General features: G+C 61.6%; 1 protein-coding gene across 1 annotated transcript in view; it reads left to right on the top strand.

The window, feature by feature from the left end:
* PLCB3 (phospholipase C, beta 3 (phosphatidylinositol-specific)) overlaps nucleotides 1–2,134 on the top strand; it is a 21,224-nt gene that overhangs the window by 14,727 nt on the left and 4,363 nt on the right. The window contains exons 22-25 of the mRNA XM_008567455.1: nucleotides 280–441; nucleotides 1,103–1,202; nucleotides 1,292–1,396; nucleotides 1,616–1,707. Coding sequence (XP_008565677.1) covers nucleotides 280–441; nucleotides 1,103–1,202; nucleotides 1,292–1,396; nucleotides 1,616–1,707 — 459 coding nt within the window. The remainder of the gene's footprint in view (nucleotides 1–279; nucleotides 442–1,102; nucleotides 1,203–1,291; nucleotides 1,397–1,615; nucleotides 1,708–2,134) is intronic.

Genomic DNA, 2,134 nt, shown 5'->3' with positions numbered 1-2,134 from the left:
TTCCACCTGCTGACCCTTGCCCTCCTGTGTCACACCCAGATGTGGCGATGCAGCTTAATGCAGGTGTGTTTGAGTACAATGGGCGCAGTGGGTACCTGCTCAAGCCCGAGTTCATGCGGCGGCCGGACAAGTCCTTTGATCCCTTCACTGAAGTCATCGTGGATGGCATCGTGGCCAATGCCTTGCGGGTCAAGGTGGGGCCGGGAGGGCTCAGACCAGCGGAGTCCTGGGGGTGGATCTCAGCAGCCACTTCACCCTCCTTGGCCCACCCCCCCCCAGGTGATTTCGGGGCAGTTCCTGTCTGACAGGAAGGTGGGAATCTACGTGGAGGTGGACATGTTTGGTCTCCCTGTTGACACGCGGCGCAAGTATCGCACACGGACCTCACAGGGGAACTCGTTCAACCCCGTGTGGGATGAGGAGCCCTTTGACTTCCCCAAGGTGAGCCTGGCCCCGCACCTGCCCTGGGACAGGTGGATCCAGCCCAGACCTGCTGGGCTGTCACATGGGGAACAGGAACCAGGCATACTGGCTGCAACTGGGGATCACATAGTAGGGGGGGTACAGAGGGACCTCCCAGGCTGTGTGTGTTCCAGGGTCAGGGTGAGAGAAAAGAACGAGAAGGTGAGATGGGGAGGGGAGTGCCAGAAGGAAGTCCCAAAGCCCCCAAGGAGGAGTGACACAGCCCCACCTTCTAGGCAGGAAGGACTTGCCTGGGATCATATCCCAAGTTCTTCCCCGCCTCTCACAGTCCCACGTGGGTGGGGCTTCTGCTCCTGACCTGGGCTGGGATGTGGCCCAGTTCCAGACTCATGGCCCACTCCATGGTTTCTAAGCTGGCAATGACCAGACTTGTTCCATGGTGGCCCTGTGGGCGTTGTCTGCCTGGCCTTGGCTCAGGGCACTGATGGTTGCTGGTGATTCATTGGGCCATGCCATGGAGGTGTGGGTCAGCTGTCAGCTCAGTGGCAATGGTGACCAGCGATCAGTCATTGGTTACCTTGTCTGAGGGTCCACTCTGAGTGTTAGGCCTTGGTGGCTGTGGTCAGCTGTGGCCCAGTGGCCATGGCGGCCGTGGCTCAGCATCAGTCTGGGCTTACAGGTGGTGCTACCCACGCTGGCTTCGCTTCGCATTGCGGCCTTTGAGGAGGGCGGCAAGTTTGTAGGGCACCGGATCCTGCCTGTCTCGGCCATTCGCTCAGGTGAGGCCTGGTGGGGCTCTGGCAGCATGGGGGTCAGTGTGTACGGGGACTTGGCTGGGCCCAGCCATGTTGGCCTTCTGCCCACCCAGGGTACCACTATGTCTGCCTGCGGAATGAGGCCAACCAGCCCTTGTGCCTGCCGGCCCTGCTCATCTACACTGAGGCCTCTGACTACATCCCTGATGACCACCAGGGTGAGCTGGGTGGGCAGGGCAGGGTCAGGCCAGGGAGGGTGAGGGACAAGCGACCAGCCACCAAGGTGTGGGAGTGGCTGAGCCAGGTGGCCCCAATTCAGGGTGGTAGAGAGACCCAAGGGCAGGGTCTATAGTCCTCCATTGAGACCAGAGCTGGTGGGGAGGGCGTGGCCCTGGGGGACTCTGTCCTGAGACCCTTGCCTTCTGCCTCCTGCCCAGACTACGCCGAGGCCCTGATCAACCCCATCAAGCACGTCAGCCTGATGGACCAGAGGGCCAGGCAGCTGGCCGCCCTCATTGGGGAGAGCGAGGTGAGCCAGCAGTGTGGCGGGGCAGGCCTGGAGGTGTGCAGGACTCAGGCTTGCCTGGACCCTGAGGGCGGGTGGATGTGACTGCTGAGGGTGTGGGTGTGGTAGATGGTGAGGGGTGACCTCTGAGCTGGCCCTGGTGGAGACTGGGCCTGTGGCCCTCCCACTCTGCCACCTACACTGTTCCCTCCCCAAGCCAGGCTGTTCAGTGCCTTCCTGCAGACTCCAGCCTCATGCACTCACCCAGCCACCCAGCCCATTCTCTCTGCCTGGACAGCCTGTTCGTTGATTCCTTTCTGCAATCTCGTGCGTCACCCAAAATAGAAAATAAAACCAAGCATGGGCCGGCCCGTGGCTCACTCGGGAGACTGCGGTGCTGATGGCACCAAGGCCCCGGGTTCGGATCCCATATAGGGATGGCCGGTTCGCT

The sequence above is a fragment of the Galeopterus variegatus genome, unplaced genomic scaffold (assembly GCF_000696425.1).
Source record: "Galeopterus variegatus unplaced genomic scaffold, G_variegatus-3.0.2 Scaffold319, whole genome shotgun sequence".
In the NCBI taxonomy this organism is placed as follows: Eukaryota; Metazoa; Chordata; class Mammalia; order Dermoptera; family Cynocephalidae; genus Galeopterus; species Galeopterus variegatus.
This window is presented reverse-complemented; position numbering and strand designations above follow the sequence as displayed.